The 21,103-nt window shown below is 46.4% G+C and overlaps 1 protein-coding gene across 1 annotated transcript; it reads right to left on the reverse strand.

The window, feature by feature from the left end:
* Positions 1–1,310: 1,310 nt before the first annotated feature.
* KLHL42 (kelch like family member 42) lies at positions 1,311–15,820 on the reverse strand. Its single transcript, XM_088476842.1, has 4 exons — positions 15,718–15,820; positions 14,293–15,160; positions 11,081–11,274; positions 1,311–2,725 (listed from the first exon to the last, which is right to left on the reverse strand). Exons 2-4 carry the CDS (start codon positions 15,123–15,125, stop codon positions 2,292–2,294), a joined length of 1,461 nt encoding a protein of 486 aa, XP_088332968.1. The 5' UTR covers positions 15,126–15,160; positions 15,718–15,820; the 3' UTR covers positions 1,311–2,291.
* Positions 15,821–21,103: the final 5,283 nt, after the last annotated feature.

Raw genomic sequence — 21,103 nt, forward strand, 5'->3', positions numbered from 1 at the left:
TGTTCCGCGGACCTTTCTTGATTCCAATGAGACATGATTATAGGAATGAATATCCTGAATATAAGCCTATAATTATGTGACTAAATTGCATATGGAAACAGCACCGATTTCTGTTCTAATGAGACATGAATACGTGGATCAAACACTCTGAATATAAACTCATGTGTGTGATTTAATTACACACAGTAACAGGTGCTGCGGTGACTATCTTTTCAACAAATTGCAACCTCTTATCCCAGATGCAATTCTAGGTATTGCTAAGGGAAGCAATCGGGAAGCCGACTGCCTAAATACCGGCAGCCGGCTTCCCGACTGTCATATCCCGGCAAGGGTGAAATGCCGGGTGTCTAGATGTAGACGCCCGCCGGTTTCCCCGATGCCGGGAGACCGGCGCCCGGCATCCCGATCGTAGTGATGCCGGGCGCCGCGAGCAGACAGCCGCGGGGGATGAGGGTTAGGTTTAGGGCTCCCGGGGGGGTTAGGGTTAGGCTAGGGGGAGGGAGGGTTTTTAACCATTATATTCCAAATGATCAGTATATATCCCAAATGACTGTGACTGGACAAAAGTTGAGATTATCACTATAAAGCATCAGAAAAAGATTTTTTAATATATTTTATGTATTATGTGTTTTTGTTTTTACTGTGTTGATTAAAATGTGTTTTTTCTAACAACAGTATTGGATAGATTTGTATATTTCATTAGAAGACTATTTATGTCCCAGATCAAGTGCTCTAAGCGCAGATCATTTTGTGAGTTTTTTTCTTGTAGTCAGGGCCGGCTCTAGGGGGTGCTCGACCTGAGCGGTCGCACAGGGGCGTCACTCATAGAGGGCGCACCCCTTCCCAATATCCCGATTTCAGCGGGACAGTACTGTCCGGCTGTTCCACCCGTGGGCCCAAGTGGCCCGCTGGTGGTCAAATCGGGAGATTGGGAACCCCCACCATCGCAGTTGTGCGGCGGCGCCGGACCACGGAGACTCTGAATGGATGCTGCGCGAATGAGGACCAGATTGGAGACAATAAACTTGCCACTGCCCTGATTTACTATTTTTAAAATCTTGGGAGGTACGATATTTGGCCTTTACTGTTCCAATTTCCCCGTCTGAAGATGGGACACATTTTGGAATCTGAAACGTCCAGATTCACACATAAACGAGCTTTCCAGCCCAAATTCCAGCCCGCCCATTTTATCGACTCGCCATTTGAACTTCTGAAAGCAGCGCAGGTGGACGCATCTCTAAATTTTCATCGTGTCGCTGCAACCGTCACACACATAGCGCTCAGACAAAGACTGGGAGAGAGCATGAAGCTTACACTGTGAAAGAGTTATTTATTGCCCTTCAATAATTAATTCACATCAATTCAAAGAAATAATGACCAAATCCATCCAATAACACAAAAATTGACTCGGCCTAACAGAGTCGCATGTAATAAAAAAAAACCTGCTGTAATGTAAACATTTGTCATCTCCATCCGATATTACATTTTAAGTTCTGGGTTCTCTTGAGAAAAAAAAAAATTAAAAACTTGCTGGTACGTAATGTTTAAAATGTACAATAGCCCATAGACCTGCACATGAATTACTCACGTTTATTGATAAATAGAAAACATAAAATGTATTACCATAAGTTACGGTACATAGCGCCAGCATATTACGTAATACGTTATAATTATGATAAGTGGCAAGGTAAACTCTTATATCACTATAGGATTCTTGCCAAGAGGGAAAGTGGGTGTGTTTGGCCATAGCAACCAATCAGATTCAACCAATCATTTTCTAGCCTGTAACTGATAAATGATAGCTGGAATCTAATTGGTTGCTATAAGCAACACTTCCAACTTTATTTTATTTTTTTTAGAAGATTTAGTAAATCCCTCCCTTGGAAGTGTTTTTCTAAAGGCGTAACAAGACTGTGTTGTCTGCACGTCCTCGAGAAACAGGCTCAGCCGGCTCGAATTGTCATTTTGTCACATATTACATTTATTGCTTAGGATGTTATGGTGTTTCAGTTAATATAAGGATTTTATTCTTTGCACCCCATTAAATACGTATACCCTACCACTGTCTACATGTACACTGAGCACTAGACAAGAAGTGAACTACACGCATTGGGTTTGGTTTGCAATAGGAGCAACTTTTATAATTGGGGAGACTCTTGTCCTTGGGGTCGGTAAAAGCAGCTTATGGGTTTAGTTAGTGAATTTGTATATCCAACAATAAGTTCTCACCCAAAGAGAGTGTAGTAAAGGTGAGAGGAGGCACCGCACTTTCACCTCACCATCCCGCTGTGTTATAGCGAGTGAGGTAGGTACATGGAGAACAGCTGCATGTTGTAACCCTCAGACGGGGGTCCCCGGACGTATTCGCAGACCCCCGTGAACACGCAGTACTTGAGGAACACGCGGTGCCTTCCTACGGTGCTTTGGCTGATGTCGCGGCTCAGGATGTAAATGCCGTCGTTGTGTAAGGCGCAGCTGACGCTCAGACCAGACTTTGAGGTATTGACCTTCAGGCAGTTCCACTCCTTAGTCCTGGTGATGTACGAGTGTAGGCTCAGCGAGTCCTCGCTCTGTCCGGACTGACTGTCTCTGATGAACCCTCCCACCAAATACAAGGTCTCTTCAATTGACACCATCTGCTGCTTTCTGGCGTGCTGCCGGCAGATGTCGTACACGGACCACTCATCGGCCAGGGGGCAGTATCGCAGCACGCTTAGATTGCGACCTGCGGGGGCATAAGATTGGGCACATGTTATCACTCACAATTAGTGTCAATCTAGCAATAAAATTACTATGTGCACCCAAAACACGTCAGGTTTCAAGGTATGCCCCGTTTACAGCAGTCCAGTCACTAGGAAATGGCGCAGGTATTCATGAGAAACAAAGTTATCAATTCACAAGTAATGACACCGCTGAGGCACGAATCCCACCAATTCACGTGCCTCACAGATTCCTAGCACATCGATTGGTCAGATTCATATGAACTGGCTGCCTCCTCCGTGTGAGGATGATAGGTACCCCGAAATCCAAGTATGAGTGAGTACAGTAGGCCAGAGAGGGACTGAGTAAGGGGTGAGGACAGGAGAGGGTAATAGGAGAGGACAATGTGGAGGAGGGTGAGAGGACTAGGTGAGGGGTGCATAGGAGGCTGGACCTGTGACTTGTGAGGCTGGGGTAGAAGTAAGGATAACGACAAGTGGAGGATGGCAGGAGACTGGAGAATACTCTGCAGAGTGTTACAGTTGAGAGCATTAACAAACAAGATCGGATATTAAACAAGTAAGCAAGAGGTAAGTAGGCGCTGCCCGCAAGCTTACAATCATGGGTTCCCAAACTCGGTCCTCAATGGACCCTAACAGTCCAGGTTTTAAGGATATCCATGCTTGTGCATAGATGGTATAATCAAACTGACTGAGGTACTGTACTAATTAGGTCACCTGTGCTTAAGTATGGATATCCTGAAAACCTGGACTGTTGGGATGCCTTGAGGACAGAGCTTTGGAGCCACTGATCCATAGGATGATTGTACACAAGAGTAACGTACACATTTTAGACATTGGTGCAGCCATGTTCGCCTGGGGCTCAGAGGGTTGTTTGGGTAAAAACGGAGAACACATGTACGTTTTGTGTGATCTGTGTAGGGAGTAATAATTGGACATAGAATATAGGTGGGTAATCTAACAGAATAGAATAGGGAATAATCAGGATGAATACAATAGAAGGTGGTAACTGGATAGAATAAAATAAGGGGGGTAATTACGTAGACTAGAGGGGGGTAATTAGGTAGAATAGTGGGGAATAATTAGGTAGAATAGAGGGTGGGGGGAGTAATTGGGTAGAATAGAACAACAGGGGTAATCAGGTAGAATAGAATAGAGGTGGGTACTGAGGTAGAAAGGAATAGAGGGTGCAATCGAATAGAAGAGAATGGAGGGGATTAATCAGGTAGAATAGAGTAGAGGGGAATTAATGAGGTAGAAAAGACTGGGGGGGGGGTAATCAGGTAGAATAGAATATAAGGAGGTAACCGGGAAGAATGTAATAGAGAGGGGGGTAACCGAGTAGAATGTAATAGAGAGGGGGGTAATCAGGTAGAATAGAGGGGGTAATCAGGAAGAATAGAGGGGGTAATTGGGCAGAATAGAATAGAGGGGGGTAATCAGGTAGAATAGAACTCCCCCCCACCACGCAGTCTAATCCTAACCTCCCCATACCATGGTGCCTAACCCCCCCCACAACCTAATCCTAACCTCCCCATGGTGCCTAACCCTAACCCCCCATCCACAGCCTAATCCTAACCTAACCCCCCCCCCCCCCCGCAGACTAACCCTAACTTTTCCAGTGGCGCCTAAACCTAACCGTTGGCATTCTGAGAATGGCAACATTTCAGATGCCTACATTATGAACATTCTGTTGAACCATGTCGACAGTCTAGTGACTACATTGTGCTAAGGTAACTGTGGACCATGTGCCGAGATACCGCCTGAGGAGGTGAGATATCAGGGAACGCTGGAAGGCTTGGAGACTAGAGGAAAGTCTTATTGTGGGCGGGAGGGCATTCCGGAGTGGGTGCAGCCCGAGAACAGTCCTGTAACTGTGAGCAGGTAATGAGTGTGGATGAGAAACACAGATTCTGCACAGAGTGGAGGGATCATGCTGGGAGATATTATGGGATAAGGGAAGAGATGTATGTTGGTGTAGTCCTGCTTATGGATTACCATCCTATATGGGTGCTGGCAGAACTGACCAGCAACAGAAAAACAAAGGTAACTTCTGTAACTGGAGGAATGATTATTAGCTCAGCTTTGAAAGATGGAGTTTGAGAGTTTGAGGTTACGAGAGTACATCCATGATATTACATCATGAAAGCGAGGACAAAGAAATGTGCGCATGAGGGCGGCCGCCAGTGACACAAGCAGCGGAGAGATGCAGCAGAATTAGCTGCGAGTAATGGCCTGTAGACGTATCAGTGTGTAATGGCCTATAGACATATCAGTGATCAGGTTATGGCCTATAGACATATCAGTGAGTAATGGCCTATAGACATATCAGTGAGAAATGGCCTATAGACATATCAGTGAGAAATGGCCTATAGACATATCAGTGAGTAATGGCCTATATACATACCAGTGACCAGGTTATGGCCTATAGACATTAGTGACCAGGCTCTGGCCTATAGACATATCAGTGAGTAATGGCCTATAGACATATCAGTGTGTAATGGCCTATAGACTTATCAGTGAGTAATGGCCTATAGACATATCAGTGAGTAATGGCCTATAGACATATCAGTGAGTAATGGCATATAGACATATCAGTGATCAGGTTATGGCCTATAGACATATCAGTGAGTAATGGCCTATAGACATATCAGTGAGTAATGGCCTATAGACATATCAGTGAGTAATGGCCTATAGACATATCAGTGAGTAATGGCCTATAGACATATCAGTGAGTAATGGCCTATAGACATATCAGTGATCAGGTTATGGCCTATAGACATATCAGTGAGCAATGGCCTATAGACATATCAGTGAGCAATGGCCTATAGACATATCAGTGAGTAATGGCATATAGACATATCAGTGATCAGGTTATGGCCTATAGACATATCAGTGAGTAATGGCCTATAGACATATCAGTGATCAGGTTATGGCCTATAGACGTATCAGTGTGTAATGGCCTATAGACGTATCAGTGTGTAATGGCCTATAGACATATCAGTGTGTAATGGCCTATAGACATATCAGTGTGTAATGGCCTATAGACATATCAGTGAGTAATAGCCTATAGACATATCAGTGTGTAATGGCCTATAGACATATCAGTGTGTAATGGCCTATAGACATTTCAGTGAGTAATGGCCTATAGACATTTCAGTGAGTAATGGCCTATAGACATATCAGTGAGTAATGGCCTATAGACATATCAGTGATCGAGTAATGGCCTATAGACATATCAGTGATCAGGTTATGGCCTATAGACATACAGTATCAGTGAGAAATGGCCTATAGACATATCAGTGAGTAATGGCCTATAGACATATCAGTGAGTAATGGCCTATAGACATATCAGTGTGTAATGGCCTATAGACATATCAGTGATCGAGTAATGGCCTATAGACATATCAGTGATCAGGTTATGGCCTATAGACATACAGTATCAGTGAGAAATGGCCTATAGACATATCAGTGAGTAATGGCCTATAGAAATATCAGTGAGTAATGGCCTATAGACATATCAGTGAGTAATGGCCTATAGACATACCAGTGACCAGGTTATAGCCTATAGACATTAATGACCAGGCTCTGGCCTATAGACATATCAGTGAGTAATGGCCTATAGACATATCAGTGAGTAATGGCCTATAGACATATCAGTGATAAGGTTATGGCCTATAGACATATCACTGAGTAATGGCCTATAGACATATCAGTGAGTAATGGCTATAGACATATCGGTGAGTAATGGCCTATAGACATATCAGTGTGTAATGGCCTATAGACATATCAGTGTGTAATGGCCTATAGACATATCAGTGTGTAATGGCCTATAGACATATCAGTGAGTAATGGCCTATAGACGTATCAGTGTGTAATGGCCTATAGACGTATCAGTGAGTAGTGGCCTATAGACGTATCAGTGAGTAATGGCCTATAGACATATCAGTGAGCAATGGCCTATAGACATATCAGTGAGTAATGGCATATAGACATATCAGTGATCAGGTTATGGCCTATAGACATATCAGTGAGTAATGGCCTATAGACATATCAGTGATCAGGTTATGGCCTATAGACATATCAGTGAGTAATGGCCTATAGACATATCAGTGAGTAATGGCCTATAGACATATCAGTGAGTAATGGCCTATAGACATATCAGTGATCAGGTTATGGCCTATAGACATATCAGTGAGCAATGGCCTATAGACATATCAGTGAGCAATGGCCTATAGACATATCAGTGAGTAATGGCCTATAGACGTATCAGTGAGTAATGGCCTATAGACGTATCAGTGTGTAATGGCCTGTAGACGTATCAGTGTGTAATGGCCTGTAGACGTATCAGTGTGTAATGGCCTATAGACATATCAGTGTGTAATGGCCTATATACATATCAGTGTGTAATGGCCTATAGACATATCAGTGAGTAATAGCCTATAGACATATCAGTGTGTAATGGCCTATAGACATATCAGTGTGTAATGGCCTATAGACATTTCAGTGAGTAATGGCCTATAGACATATCAGTGAGTAATGGCCTATAGACATATCAGTGATCGAGTAATGGCCTATAGACATATCAGTGATCAGGTTATGGCCTATAGACATACAGTATCAGTGAGAAATGGCCTATAGACATATCAGTGAGTAATGGCCTATAGACATATCAGTGAGTAATGGCCTATAGACATATCAGTGTGTAATGGCCTATAGACATATCAGTGATCGAATAATGGCCTATAGACATATCAGTGATCAGGTTATGGCCTATAGACATACAGTATCAGTGAGAAATGGCCTATAGACATATCAGTGAGTAATGGCCTATAGACATATCAGTGAGTAATGGCCTATAGACATATCAGTGAGTAATGGCCTATAGACATACCAGTGACCAGGTTATAGCCTATAGACATTAATGACCAGGCTCTGGCCTATAGACATATCAGTGAGTAATGGCCTATAGACATATCAGTGAGTAATGGCCTATAGACATATCAGTGATAAGGTTATGGCCTATAGACATATCACTGAGTAATGGCCTATAGACATATCAGTGATCAGGTTATGGCCTATAGACATATCAGTGAGTAATGGCCTATAGACATATCAGTGAGTAATGGCCTATAGACATATCAGTGAGTAATGGCCTATAGACATATCAGTGATCAGGTTATGGCCTATAGACATATCAGTGAGCAATGGCCTATAGACATATCAGTGAGCAATGGCCTATAGACATATCAGTGAGTAATGGCCTATAGACGTATCAGTGAGTAATGGCCTATAGACGTATCAGTGTGTAATGGCCTGTAGACGTATCAGTGTGTAATGGCCTGTAGACGTATCAGTGTGTAATGGCCTATAGACATATCAGTGTGTAATGGCCTATAGACATATCAGTGTGTAATGGCCTATAGACATATCAGTGAGTAATAGCCTATAGACATATCAGTGTGTAATGGCCTATAGACATAGCAGTGTGTAATGGCCTATAGACATTTCAGTGAGTAATGGCCTATAGACATATCAGTGAGTAATGGCCTATAGACATATCAGTGATCGAGTAATGGCCTATAGACATATCAGTGATCAGGTTATGGCCTATAGACATACAGTATCAGTGAGAAATGGCCTATAGACATATCAGTGAGTAATGGCCTATAGACATATCAGTGAGTAATGGCCTATAGACATATCAGTGTGTAATGGCCTATAGACATATCAGTGATCGAGTAATGGCCTATAGACATATCAGTGATCAGGTTATGGCTTATAGACATACAGTATCAGTGAGAAATGGCCTATAGACATATCAGTGAGTAATGGCCTATAGACATATCAGTGAGTAATGGCCTATAGACATATCAGTGAGTAATGGCCTATAGACATACCAGTGACCAGGTTATAGCCTATAGACATTAATGACCAGGCTCTGGCCTATAGACATATCAGTGAGTAATGGCCTATAGACATATCAGTGAGTAATGGCCTATAGACATATCAGTGATAAGGTTATGGCCTATAGACATATCACTGAGAAATGGCCTATAGACATATCAGTGAGTAATGGCTATAGACATATCAGTGAGTAATGGCCTATAGACATATCAGTGTGTAATGGCCTATAGACATATCAGTGTGTAATGGCCTATAGACATATCAGTGTGTAATGGCCTATAGACATATCAGTGAGTAATGGCCTATAGACGTATCAGTGTGTAATGGCCTATAGACGTATCAGTGAGTAGTGGCCTATAGACGTATCAGTGAGTAATGGCCTATAGACATATCAGTGTGTAATGGCCTATAGGCATATCAGTGAGTAATGGCCTATAGACGTATCAGTGAGTAATGGCCTATAGACGTATCAGTGAGTAATGGCCTATAGACGTATCAGTGAGTAATGGCCTATAGACGTGTCAGTGAGTAATGGCCTATAGACCTATCAGTGAGTAATGGCCTATAGACCTATCAGTGAGTAATGGCCTATAGACGTATCAGTGTGTAATGGCCTATAGACGTATCAGTGTGTTATGGCCTATAGACATATCAGTGTGTAATGGCCTATAGACATATCAGTGTGTAATGGCCTATAGACATATCAGTGAGTAATGGCCTATAGATATATCAGTGATCGAGTAATGGCCTATAGACATATCAGTGATCAGGTTATGGCCTATAGACATATCAGTGAGTAATGGCCTACAGACATATCAGTGAGTAATGGCCTATAGGAATATCAGTGTGTAATGGCCTATAGACATATCAGTGAGTAATGGCCTATAGACATATCAGTGAGTAATGGCCTACAGACATATCAGTGAGTAATGGCCTATAGGAATATCAGTGTGTAATGGCCTATAGATATATCAGTGAGTAATGGACTATAGATATATCAGTGAGTAATGGCCTATAGATATATCAGTGAGTAATGGCCTATAGACATATCAGTGAGTAATGGCCTATAGATATATCAGTGAGTAATGGCCTATAGACATATCAGTGAGTAATGGCCTATAGACATATCAGTGAGTAATGGCCTATAGACATATCAGTGAGTAATGGACTATAGATATATCAGTGAGTAATGGCCTATAGATATATCAGTGAGTAATGGCCTATAGATATATCAGTGATCAGGTTATTGTGCACATCACTCTCTCAAACATGTCCTATGAGTAAAAGAACCATGTGACAGTCCCTACTGCCCATCAGTATAATTACCAGATGCATGATGGAAACGGGCCCGTCCTAACTGGGAATACATACATCAGAAAGAGACACCGGCCTATTGCAAAAAAGGTTAGGGGCTTTCATTTTACAGTCCTCGTGCAGCTTTTACTAAATGCATTTTCTTCCTCCTATGCTTTTCAGTCACATCATTATATCATCAGGTCTAGTTGTTTCCCCTGGGTATCCCATAGCGAAGCTTTTTTATTTGCATTATATGCAGCTGACACCCCCTACTGTGTATAACACCCCCTACTGTGAATGGCACCCCCTGATGTGTATCCCCCCAGAGCCGTAACTAGACTTTTTGGTGCCCGATGCCAGAAAAAGCATTGGCGCCCCCCTCATTTTCAAAGGGACATAATGCACCCAAAAAAGGGCCATGGCTTCATGGGGAAGGGCTAGGGAAGAGATAGGAGAGGCCAGGAGATGCTGGGGATGAAATAAGAGGAAGCTACAAGCAAGAATGATAATAAATAGAAAATTGGACAGGCCCAAACAGCGCCCCCTGACCTGTGGTGCCCTGTGCGATGGCACCGGCCGCACTACCCTAGCTACGGCCCTGACACCCCCTACTGTGTATAACACCCCCTACTGTGTATAACACCCCCTACTGTGTATAACACCTCCTTTTGCATTTGCAATCCCAGAACTAGAACTGAGGTCATAGGCTGGGATCACCATTGCAACCGGAACGGCACCGAGCCAATGCCAGCTGGGCAGTTTGCGAGGGCAGGAAACTGCATCCGTCGACACAGTCCCTGGCCTTGCCAGTTCCGGAAAACGGGTCTGACACGCCCCCATTTCCTGGGAACGCCGGCCGCCCCTGCCCATGCTGCGCCCTTTAAATGCCTCTGCCTGTTAATCAGGCACAGGCATAGAAGGGGCTGTGTGCGATTACACAGGACTCATTCTGCACACTCGCTGAATGGGTCGTGCGCACGCGCAGACTCCAGGTAATCCGGAACCTTCGTTCATCATCGCACTTGCTGAATTAGCTCCAAAGATAAAAAGACCACTCGAAAAAAAAACACAGCCCACATCATTCTGCTGCTCCGACATGTTCCTGACACGTCACAATGTTAAACACAAACACGTGAACTGCGCAACTTTATACTGACCCCGTGGCGTGTATCCTCCAATCACATATATCTTCCCCAGGCTCTCACAGGCTGAGAACTCCACTAGCGTGTCTGGGAGGGGGGCCACAAGGGTCCACGTATTCTGCGCAGGGTTGAAAGACTCCATGGTGTGTAAAGATTGGCCGCCAACAGCATAGAGAGCCCCGCCCACTGCGAGCAGGCGGAAGTTACACCTGGGAGGAACCAGATCGGAACATCCATAAAATGAAAAGGCACCGTACAAATAATACCCCAACAATTAAACATCTAAAAATGCAGCACTTATCCTATAAACATAGTTCCATTTTTTTTTAATTTAATCTACAAGTTTTAAATGATATATTTTAAATGTTATATATATATATATTTTTCTATTTATTTTTTAAATCGCAAGCTCCCAATGTCGTAGGTCTGCGCCTGTATCCGAGTCGCAATGCGCACTCTCCCTTATGGCTACCGCTGAGACGAGGAACGAATTTCGACGCAGTGAGATTTTCAGTGGGCATTTCTGGCTGCTAACAGGGGGGGGTGGCCGGCAGGACTGCGTCTAAAGAAGCAGATGCACTGACAGGCGGCCATGTTCAGACGGAGATCACGCGCCTCCTAGGGCTGGTGCATTCTACGATGGTGCGACTGATTGTGCATCTTAATACGCACAGCAGCGCACTAGCAAAGCAACCGGCGGGCGTCCCAAGTGGGCACATCATCAGCTGCAGCACACGAAGACTCAGTCAAAACTGCGGCAAAAGATGACGTCGCAGCTGCATTCACCTCTCGGTTTGTTATGTCGGTGGTATATCTAAAAGCTGGTCACGCGCTGTGCAGTCTCTGTGAGCACTGGTGCACTACTACTCCCGTAGATGATTATTAGTATTGCACAGTGCAGGGGCCAATATTACAACAGGGCCAAGTCTCTAGCACCTGGAAATAGGGGACAGTTGGCAATAACGCTAAAAGTCTCAGGGGGTCAATCCAAATAGGTGCGAAGGATGCGATGTGCCGTTGCAACGGCATTTAAACGCCAGCAACGGCACCGCATCTCACAGCCTTCGCTACCCGAAATGAGCCTGTATTCGCAGAATTTTGCCCAGAGCACTTCGGGGCTGCGAGCAATATTAGGCAAATCCAGGCAGCAGAAAGTGCGCCCACTGCCGCCATGACTCGCACACGCGAGATCATCGCACCTAATAGGATTGACCCCTAAGTGAGGACCTTATCCAGAGTTACCCGGAAATTGGCATACAGTATGCACCTGCATGCAGATTTCAACACATCGGGGTTCATTTATTAAGTGTCGGGTTGTAAATCCTGACACTTCTGTTCGCGTTCATCCCCGATATTTAAAAGGGCAGATCTTTTACTCGCCGCGCCGTGCTTGCCATGTCTTGCTAGGGAAAACACGGGCCCTTTTAAATATCGGTACATGAACACAAACAAAAGTGTTGGAATCTACAACCCGACACTTAGGGGTCTATTTACTAAGCAGTGATAAGAGACAGAGTGAAAAATGATAAGTGATAAGGTGCCAGCCAATCAGCTCCCAACTGTCATTTTTCAAACACAGCCTGTGAGATGATTGGCTGGTACCTTATCACAGACTTGTCACTTTTCTGGGCCCGATTCAGAGCCGGATGCTCTGGAAGAGCGTTCGCTCTGAATCAGGGCGTTTTTTTTTTTCTTGTCTGGCCTCCTGGCCGCTAGCATAGCTATGGGTGACCACCCACAGCTATAGCGAGCGGCCAGGATGATGATCGCGATTGTCAAGACCATCGCGACCATCGGGCTTGCGACAAGACCCTTGTGGTAGGGTCTCGTTCATCGCAAGCCCCAGAGAGCTTTCGCTCTCACAGAGCCGGAAGCTCTCCACTGACATCACTCGTGATGTCAGTGGGGCCGCCCCCAAACGGCAAGCGATCCCTCGGGAACGCCTCCGTTTGGGCAGCCACCTCCCCAGCCCGCCCACCAAACAGGGCACCCTGTCACTCAACATCGACAGCAGGCTCCCTTTTGGTGCAAGACCCAGAGCGACGGATTGCCCGTCGCTAGCCGGGTCTCGCACATGCGCACGACGAAGCCGGCTCTGTCGTTCGCATGCGCTGTGGGCAACCATCGACCCAGTTGCAAGCGCTCAGCACTTGCGACCGGGTCTGAATCAGGCCCACTGTCTCTCATCACTGCTTAGTACACAGACCCCTTAGTAAATAAACCCCATCAGATCATGCGCTTGTTATATGCGTATTTACACTTACAGCCACCTCTGCGTAGAGCGCAGTTTTGTCATAACATCCTCAGTGAACTTTGTCTACGTGAGAACGCCCATTCACTGCAGAGGAAAGCGTAGATATGTGCAAAGCCCGTACTTGCGTGCACGCAGTTCCACAGCATATGGAGCGGGGAAAACAAGCGCTATGCGCAGCAAAAAGGAGAACGTTCGGCGCGGCGATTCTCAGAGAATTGCGACACATTTATTCCGTATTGTAATAACAAAACTAAATTATTTTTTTTTTAACCCCAAAAAGGCATGCCGAAATCATTTCATTATCTGTCTAATAATATGGCATTGGTCCCTCAGTTATTGGTGGGACAGTGGGATGAGTGACTCCCCCCCTGGGTATGATACAGCATCAGCGGGGGTCTCCCTTTACCACATGGTGTTCTGCAGATCCTGGAACGCCTTGTACGGGTGCAGTGAATTAGAATATATAACAACATCTGGAATCCTCCTTGCTTGCCCGCCCCCCAGCAAGGAGAGGGGGTGGGAGAGCCGTGCTGAGCTGTCATTATCATTGCAGAGCACCAAATAAGGTGAGCAGGGCAGACGATGGGGATGTCGAGAGGACAGCTTCCAAATCTGGGCTGCACTGAACCCACAGGCCATCGATTAACCCCTTCCCTACCACGTCGGGGGGATCCGACAGGTCTGGATAGACAGATCTGCCTTGTATAATAGATGTTGAAATGTTGATGCGCAGGAACTTTTCTGTCTTCTTGCATTTTTAGAACTTAAAATCACATTGCTGGGCAGAACCTCTACTCAGTTTGGCAAGCACTGGTGACATCACTAAGGCACGAGGCACTTTGTGCCTCATGCCTCAGGGATGTCACTAGTTCTTGAACAGGCTGCATGCTCATGAAAATTGGACCAGCCTGGAAAAAATGGCTGCAGTGAGATCGGAATGGTAATGGATTAATGGTGATGGGAGCGGTTATACCTTCTCTGGTTCATGGCGGGCTCTTCGCTCCAGCGTCCAGTGCTCGGGTTATAGGAGTGCACAGCACTGACCTCCTGCCCGGTCTCCCGAGTCCCTCCAGCCACAAAGAGATAGTTATTTAATATTGCGGCCCCGTAACCTTGCACCCTCAGCATACTCTGCGGGATATCTCCGGGTATTACCTGCCAGCTGCCTCCACCCTCCAGGTAACGCAGAAATACCCAAGAGTCGGGGCCTTGCTGAGACAGAACCAGCAGGGCGGGCACCCCTCGTAGTCTCTCCTGCAAGACGCGGTCTTTAAGGGATTCTGGGCTGTCCTGGTAATCCGGCCTCTGTAACATGGAATGGTAATGAGTGGCCACATAACGGAGAGACGCGGTAGCCAGGTCCCACTGGCCATGCAGCTGGGACACATCCAAGAGGTCCATGCACGTGTCTGGTGACAGCGAGGACTGCAGAAGGGACAGGAGGCCTTGGACCTGCAGATAGCAGGCAGCTTCCACCAGCGCCTGCAGTGGGCCTTGCGCGATGGCCGAGTGGCCAATCTCCGACTCCTCTTCATCCGCACAACGATCTGCGGTTAACACCTTAAGTCCACATCTTGACTCCTCTTTGGGGCTGCTCTCTTGAAGAGTACCGCCAGTGATGTGACGCAGGACCCCCTCCAACCCCTCGGGGCTGAGACCATGCAAAGTGACCACTTCGCCGCTACTTTCACGCATCCCGGAGCGGAAGAGAGCTTGGAAGAAGCCGCTCTGGGCCAACAGCTGGTCCCGGGGGACGCTGTAACATCTGGATCCCAGGAGGATCTGCACAGTCTGCAGTGAGGACATCACACCTGCCTCCTCTTGTGAAGGACATCACACACCTGTTAATGCAAAAGGACAGACAAGATCGTCACATTGCTCTCATGGGACCAAGCAGTATGGTAATCCCAGCGGAGCATTCCACCCTATCCCCACAATATGGCATTGCTGATTTTTGCGGAACCTTATCATTAAACAATAGTAATAATACTCTGGGTATTATCAATAAGTCTCCACAATCACAATCGGAATTGTGAATAAAGCAAAAAACTGAGTACCTGGACAAACCATGTACCAATGCAAGAAAGGGGGGGTACACATTCCTCTCACATATAAATCTATATATATAAAAATGCCCCCTCTGCAGTGCAACATGGTGTTACCGAGATGCACAGTAACCTGCTCTTTCTTGCTGTGCTCCCACCGCAGGATGAGGCCCTCAGTCACATACAGAAGAGCATGTCATACATACAATCACATTCACTTAGCAGTGATATCATGCACAGCCCATTGTGCTAGACCTGGCTGTAAGCATTGAGCAGCCCTGACTGTATTTTGCATTTTTCATTCCCCCCACCGGGAAGCAGCCTGCAGTCCTCACACTCAGAACTGCACATACCTTATATATTATATAATCTGATGTCTCTTCTGTTCCTGTATTGTCAGCACCGGTTCCCTCACAGCACAGCACATTCCTGCATTACACTTCCTGATAGCTGCATCCAGGGCAGGGACAGCCAGCCCAGCTGTGTCCTCCCCTCTAATAACGCCCCGTCTGTATACACCCCCCCTCTGTGCACCACAGTAACACCCATCTGTGTACACTCACACACCCTCTGTAACACCCAGATCTATATACACACACACACACCTTCTGTGTGCACCACAGTAACACCCAGATCTATATACAGTACACACACCCTCTGTAACACCCAGATCTATATACACACACATCCTCAGTAACACCCAGATTTATATACACACACCCTCTGTGCATACTTGCCAACTCTCCCTCATTGTCAGGGGAACTCCCTGAAATAGCAGTAATCTCCCTGTCTCCCTGAAGAGTATAGCAATCTCCCTGATTGCACCTTACCCCAATTCTGAAACAAACAGAGATATATACATTCAAAAGTGAGTATTAGTATAATTTCCCTGCATTGGTTATAACTTGGCACAATGATCCCTATGGCTACATGTATTTTCTGAAAAGTATCAGTGTGTTTTCATCAACAAATAGATCTTACTAACTGCTTTGGGGCTCATTTACATTTGGATGTAAATCAGTGTTATGACACGCCTCTCAGATGTAGCAGTACACGCCCATCACATGTATGACACGCCTCTGAGATGTAGCAGTACACGCCCATCACATGTATGACACGCCTTTCAGATGTAGCAGTACACGCCCACTTTACCGCCGTGCTTATAGGAGCTGCTTTCACAATCGCCCTGAAAAGCTTTTTCACCCAGATTTATATACAGTACACACACCCTCTGTAACACCCAGATCTATATACAGTACACACACCCTCTGTAACACCCAGATCTATATACAGTACACACACCCTCTGTAACACCCAGATCTATATACAGTACACACACCCTCTGTAACACCCAGATCTATATACAGTACACACACCCTCTGTAACACCCAGATCTATATACAGTACACACACCCTCTGTAACACCCAGATCTATATACAGTACACACACCCTCTGTAACACCCAGATCTATATACAGTACACACACCCTCTGTAACACCCAGATCTATATACAGTACACACACCCTCTGTAACACCCAGATCTATATACAGTACACCCTCTGTAACACCCAGATCTATATACAATACACACACCCTCTGTAACACCCAGATCTATATACACACATCTTCTGTAACACCCAGATTTATATACACACACCCTCTGTGCGCCACAGTAAGGGGTATATTTACCAAAGTGCAAGTTTATAGAAGTGGGGATGTTGCCCATAGCAACCAATTAAATTCTAGCTATTATCTTCTAGAAGGTGCTAGATAAATGATAAGTAGAATCTGATTGGTTGCTATGGGCAACACCTCCACTTCTATAAACCCGCTCTTTGGTAAATATACCCCCTAGCACTCATCTATATACACCAGTGATATGCGGCCAGGTGAGCCAGAGCCTTTCCTGTCATACTTAGGTATACTGCAGAGGTGTGACTATAAAAGTTATAAGAAAAATGTAAAGAAAATATTATAAGTATCTGCTTTGTATTACTCTAATAATTTTTATAGTAAAGAATCTGGAGTAAAAAGTGTATGGCAGGTGAGGCACTGCCTCCTGTCTACCTTTTACGCACCTCCCTGATCAAAACAACCCAAATTTCCAGCACTATATACTGCTGCACCTTTGTATAATGCCCACATGAGCCCTCGAGTTCATATATGTATCTGTAACTCTGGCTCTGTTACTAGCCAGTGTCTCCTCAGCCATTTACCTCACCGCACATCACTGATACACACACACACACACACACCCCCTCTGTGCACCAGTGACGTGCGGTGAGGTCAATGGCTGGGGAGGCACAAATGGAGATGGGTCTGAGTGCTGGGGGCCTGTCTCACCCCTTAATCACTGTAAGTCTCCCCTCACTACACTAAGCTTCAGTGTCCATTGATTCTTCTTCCTGCATCACTGTGTCTTTTCTTGCTGCTGCTGACTGATCTCCAATCTCTAAACACTGCAGTTCACTTCCAGGTCACATGACACTCTCCTACCTGCATCACTGTGTCTTCTCTTACTGCTGCTGACACACTGCAGTGCACTTTCTGGTCACATAACATATTCAAGGTGGCCATCTGTGCTCAAGCCACGCCCCCCATACTCGGAGGCATGCCTCTATTAGCTCTCTTTCTGTGCAGCTTACTGCACGTTGTGTGGCCCCTGTCTGACTATACAGAAGCGAGGATGAGCTGTTGCTGCCCCATCTCTCCTCTCCGGGCAGTCCCAGGGAGCTTCACAAAGCTGGTAAGTGTTAATTATAAAAATTATTACAATAAACAAAGAAGGTGTTTATAAGGGGATATAGTCAGGAAGCCGACGGTCTAAATACCGACTGTCAAATCCCAGCAAGGTACTAATGACAGGCCTATCATTAGACCTATGCCGGAAGCCCGGCCCAGCTTACCGAATGAAGGTTAGGGTTAGGCAAGGGGAAGGGGGGGTTAGAATTAAGCTACCCCGATGGGGGGGGATTAGGGTTAGGCACCCCCCTGGGAGACTTAGGGTTAGGCTGCGGGGCAGGGGGGTTAGGGTTAGGCACTTGGGGGGGAGGTTAGGGTTAAGCACCCCTAAGGGAGGGTTAGGGGGTAAACTTACCTTATTAGCGATCAGGATTTTCACCTCTGCCGGGCTTCCGCTGTCAGGATTTGAACCGTCGGCCATGCAGCCAGCGGTATTACCTACTACACCCATTTATAAGTTATAAATATCTTCTTTGTATTATTCTAATAATGTTTATATCAAATCTTAGGAGTATAAGATTGCCCTCTCTAGCTCCGGCGCCCTGCCTGCCGCCGGAGCTAGAGTTAACACTAGTATACACACACCTACCCCTAATAACACACATTTGTATACATGCACCCTCTGTGCACCACAGTAACACCCATCCGTACAGTAACAAATTGTACAATAACCCACTTATAGACACTATAAAGCAGTTGATCTCAACCTCCAAATTTCCGAGCAGGTCATGACAGTATTTCTATATGTGTGGATGCCAGCAGGGTAATTACAGTACTGTCCCAGCAAAATAGGTTCATTTACCTATTCATGATTAAAGAAATCCAGAAATCATGACCTGTTGGTGGTACTTGAAGAAGGCATCTGGATGGTAGATAGACAGTAACTAGATTGACAGTTAAGAGATAGACACCAGAGGGTAAACAGTGAATAACTCGACAGTGTCAAAAGGTCGACACGTGTTTTTTCATGATTTTTCATGATTTTTCATAATTTTTAGAGTTATAATTAGGGATAGGCACTTGGCGGATGGGTAGGGTTAGGCTCCAGGGGGGTTAGTGTTAGGTACTAGGGGAGAGTTATGATTAGGGTTAGGATTATAGTTAAAATAATAATAAATAAATAAAAAAACACATGTTGATCTTTTCTGAGTCAACCATTTTCATGTCAACCTTTTGGTCCTCTATAAACACTGTACAGGAACACACTTTATATACCTAAGTACAGCGGAAGGCAGTGCTCCCTGCAGTGACAGCCCTTTTACCTCAGAATAACTAAGGGCCTGATTCAGACCCACTCGCGAGCGGCTGTACGCTCGCAAGTGGGTCGATGGTCTGCACTGAGCATGCGCACGACGGAGGGAGCTCCGTCGTGCGCATGCGCCAGACACGACGAGCGAAGGACTTTCCTTCGCTCGTTGTGTCCGATCAAAGGGGGCGTGCTGTCAATGTTGATTGACAGCACGCCCCCTTTGGTGGGCGTGCCGGGGGCGTGCCTCCCTGACGGGGGCGTTCCCACGGGAACGCCTCCCGTCAGAAGCCGGCCCACTGACATCACTAGTGATGTCAGTGGGAGTGATTTTGGCTCTGATAGAGCCAAAATCACTCCGGAGCTTGCGGTTGAAAACCTCAACCGCAGGCTCCGGCTCGCAATTTCGATGGTCGCGATGGTCACGACCATCGCGGCCATCAAAATGCACGCTCGTATAGCCTGTGGGTGGTGACCCACAGCTATACGAGCGTCCAGGAGGACGCTCCATGAAAAAGGAGCCCGGCCCTCATGCAGAGCGTGCGCTCTGCTCAGAGCGTACAGCTCTGAATGAGGGCCTAAGTACAGCGGAAGGCAGTGCTCCCTGCAGTGACAGCCCTTTTACCTCAGAATGACCTAAGTAAAGCGGAAGGCAGTGCTCCCTGCAGTGACATCCCTTTTTACCTCAGAATAACCTAAGTACAGCGGAAGGCAGTGCTCCCTGCAGTGACAGCCCTTATACCTCAGAATAACCTAAGTACAGCGGAAGGCAGTGCTCCCTGCAGTGACAGCCCTTTTACCTCAGAATAACCTAAGTACAGCGGAAGGCAGTGCTCCCTGCAGTGACAGCCCTTTTACCTCAGAATAACCTAAGTACAGCGGAAGGCAGTGCTCCCTGCAGTGACAGCCCTTTTACCTCAGAATAACCTAAGTACAGCGGAAGGCAGTGCTCCCTGCAGTGACAGCCCTTTTACCTCAGAATAACCTAAGTACAGCGGAAGGCAGTGCTCCCTGCAGTGACAGCCCTTTTACCTCAGAATAACCTAAGTACAGCGGAAGGCAGTGCTCCCTGCAGTGACATCCCTTTTACCTCAGAATAACCTAAGTACAGCGGAGGCAGTGCTCCCTGCAGTGACAGCCCTTTTACCTCAGAATAACCTAAGTACAGCGGAGGCAGTGCTCCCTGCAGTGACAGCCCTTTTACCTCAGAATAACCTAAGTACAGCGGAAGGCAGTGCTCCCTGCAGTGACAGCCCTTTTACCTCAGAATGACCTAAGTACAGCGGAAGGCAGTGCTCCCTGCAGTGACAGCCCTTTTACCTCAGAATAACCTAAGTACAGCGGAAGGCAGTGCTCCCTGCAGTGACAGCCCTTTTACCTCAGAATGACCTAAGTACAGCGGAAGGCAGTGCTCCCTGCAGTGACAGCCCTTTTACCTCAGAATAAACTAGGGGCCTGATTCAGACCCACTCGCGAGCGGCTGTCCGCTCGCAAGTGGGTCGATGTTATGCACTGAGCATGCGCACGACGGAGGGAGCTCCGTCGTGCGCATGCGCCAGACGCGACGAGCGAAGGAAAGTCCTTCGCTTGTTGTGTCCGATCAAAGGGGGCGTGCTGTCAATGTTGATTGACAGCACGCCCCCTTTGGTGGGCGTGCCGGGGGCGTGCCTCCCTGACGGGGGCGTTCCCACGGGAACGCCTCCCGTCAGAAGCCGGCCCACTGACATCACTAGTGATGTCAGTGGGAGTG

This window comes from Taudactylus pleione, unplaced genomic scaffold, assembly GCF_031769625.1.
Source record: "Taudactylus pleione unplaced genomic scaffold, aTauple2 ptg000196l, whole genome shotgun sequence".
Classification (NCBI taxonomy): domain Eukaryota; kingdom Metazoa; phylum Chordata; class Amphibia; order Anura; family Myobatrachidae; genus Taudactylus; species Taudactylus pleione.